At 41.3% G+C, this 2,138-nt stretch overlaps 1 protein-coding gene across 1 annotated transcript; it reads right to left on the bottom strand.

Moving 5' to 3' along the window:
- Positions 1-852: 852 nt before the first annotated feature.
- LOC102660569 (uncharacterized) lies at positions 853-1,407 on the bottom strand. Its single transcript, XM_006601511.1, has one exon. It carries the CDS (start codon positions 1,405-1,407, stop codon positions 853-855), a length of 555 nt encoding a protein of 184 aa, XP_006601574.1.
- Positions 1,408-2,138: the final 731 nt, after the last annotated feature.

Genomic DNA, 2,138 nt, shown 5'->3' with positions numbered 1-2,138 from the left:
TTTGGCGCGCTTAGCGTACAGCTGTGCTTAGCGTGCCAACGTGACGTTTGAGTTTAAAACACTAACGCTTAGCCTAGCCTCGCGCTAAGCCCAACTTGAAGTTGTAAAATCCCGTAAGCATTTGGGGCTTAGCGCGACAGGCAGCGCTTAGCGCTTTCTGCAACACCAAAAATCTTTCTACAATATGTGCTTAGCCTGAGATGCGAGGCTTAGCGTAACATCAAGCTTCAACTTACAGTGAGTGATTCAGGCTTAGCGCCACTACTTGCGCTAAGCGCACTGCCAATGATTTCAAAACAGAATGATGTTGGCGCTTAGCGCATCCTTTCCCGCTAAGCCCAACTTGAAAGATCAACTTACAGAATGAATCTGGGGCTTAGCGCAAAATGGCGATCTTAGCACAACTATAATAAATTTTCACAGAGAGGAAGTGGTGCTTAGCGCATCATCCACGCTAAGCCCACTACTTAAGGTGCAACTTACAGTGAAGATGTTGGGCTTAGCGCAGTGATGTGCGCTTAGCTGAACCATTCAGCCAATCAATCAGGGGTCTTTGCGCTTAGCGCGAGCAAGCTCGGCTTAGCGCGTGAAGAGATGGCACTTAGCGCAAGGTTTGCGCTTAGTGGATAAGCAATCTGAAAAGTTTTCTAAGTTATTTTCTTCTTATCTCTTCACGCATAATTTAAAAACCCTTTTTTTTCATTACTAAACAAGCTAAAATAAATCACAATCACAAGCAAGATGTCCTAACTACATGCAAGAAATAAAAATGGAGATAGAGAAGGGAAAGAAAAACTGGGTTGCCTCCCAATAAGCGCTTCTTTAACGTCACTAGCTTGATGCATCATCCTATTATCTAGGATCCAATAAAGTTCCCACTTCAAGGACCTTCTTCTCAGGTCTTCTTTCCTCCATCACATGAACTTTAAAACAGACCTTCCGTTCAGGTGGCTCTTTATCTTCATGAAATAGATCAAAGCTGATTTTCTGATCTTCTATGCCCATTTGTAACATCTTTTTTCCCATATCTACTACACAGCTTGCAATAGACATGAATGGGCAGCCAAGAATGAGAGGAATATCAACATCCTCTTCTATGTCTATCACCACAAAATCAGCTAGAAATATAAGGTGTTTCACCTTCACCAAAACATCTTCAATCACTCCATACGGTCTTGTGATGGAGCAATCAGCTAACTGGAGGGTCATGCGTGTAAGCATTATCTCTATCTCTCCAAGTCGCCGGCACATAGAGAGAGGCATTAAGTTGATACTAGCTCCCAAGTCTATGAGAGCTTTTCCTACAACAACTTCACCAATGGAACACAGTATCGTGACAACTCCCGGATCTTTGTGCTTAGGTGGAAGAATGCGTTGAATCACAGCACTACAATTGCCTTCCACCATAATTTTGTCACTATGGATGTACCAGTTCTTCTTTGTCAGCATATCTTTTAAAAATTTGGCATAGAGGGGGCATTTGTTGAAGTGCTTCTCCAAAGGGTAAAGTAATTTCTAGTTTCTTGAAGATATCAAGAAATCTGGCCAAATGTCTTTCTTTCTCTTTCTGGGAAGGTACCAAAGGATAAGGTACTTCCTTGCCTTCATTTGGAGTAGTATCCTTCTTCTTTTTAGTGTTTGCCTCACTCTTGCCTCTCTTCATCTCATCATCAACAACTTTCTCTTTTTGTTTTCAATTTTTCAACTTTTTTCTTTTTCTTTTTCTTCTTCTTTTATTCTTTCTTTTTCTTTCTCTTTTATTGGTGTCTCTTCTTCCTTATCATCTTTAGCCCCCTCATTAATCTCTTCAAGTTCTACAAAATCAGAAACGGGTTCAAGTGTTGGCTTAGGTGCCAACTGTTGTTTATGTTCCTCCATCTCCTTCTTAGCTTCACTCTCATCCACATGGATTGCCCTTCTACTTCTAGTCATCACAGCTTTACACTCCTCCTTGGGATTTTTCTCTGTATTAACTATAAAACTGCTTGATGATCTATCCGCCAATTTCTTTGCAAGCTGTCCCACTTGGACCTTCAGATTCTTTATGGCAAACTCTATGCTCTTCTAGTTGGACATAGAAACCTGCATGAACTGAGCTAGAGTCTCTTACAGCTTCATTGTGCGATCATAGAGACTAG

The sequence above is a fragment of the Glycine max genome, chromosome 17 (genome assembly GCF_000004515.6).
Source record: "Glycine max cultivar Williams 82 chromosome 17, Glycine_max_v4.0, whole genome shotgun sequence".
NCBI classification, from domain to species: domain Eukaryota; kingdom Viridiplantae; phylum Streptophyta; class Magnoliopsida; order Fabales; family Fabaceae; genus Glycine; species Glycine max.
This window is presented reverse-complemented; position numbering and strand designations above follow the sequence as displayed.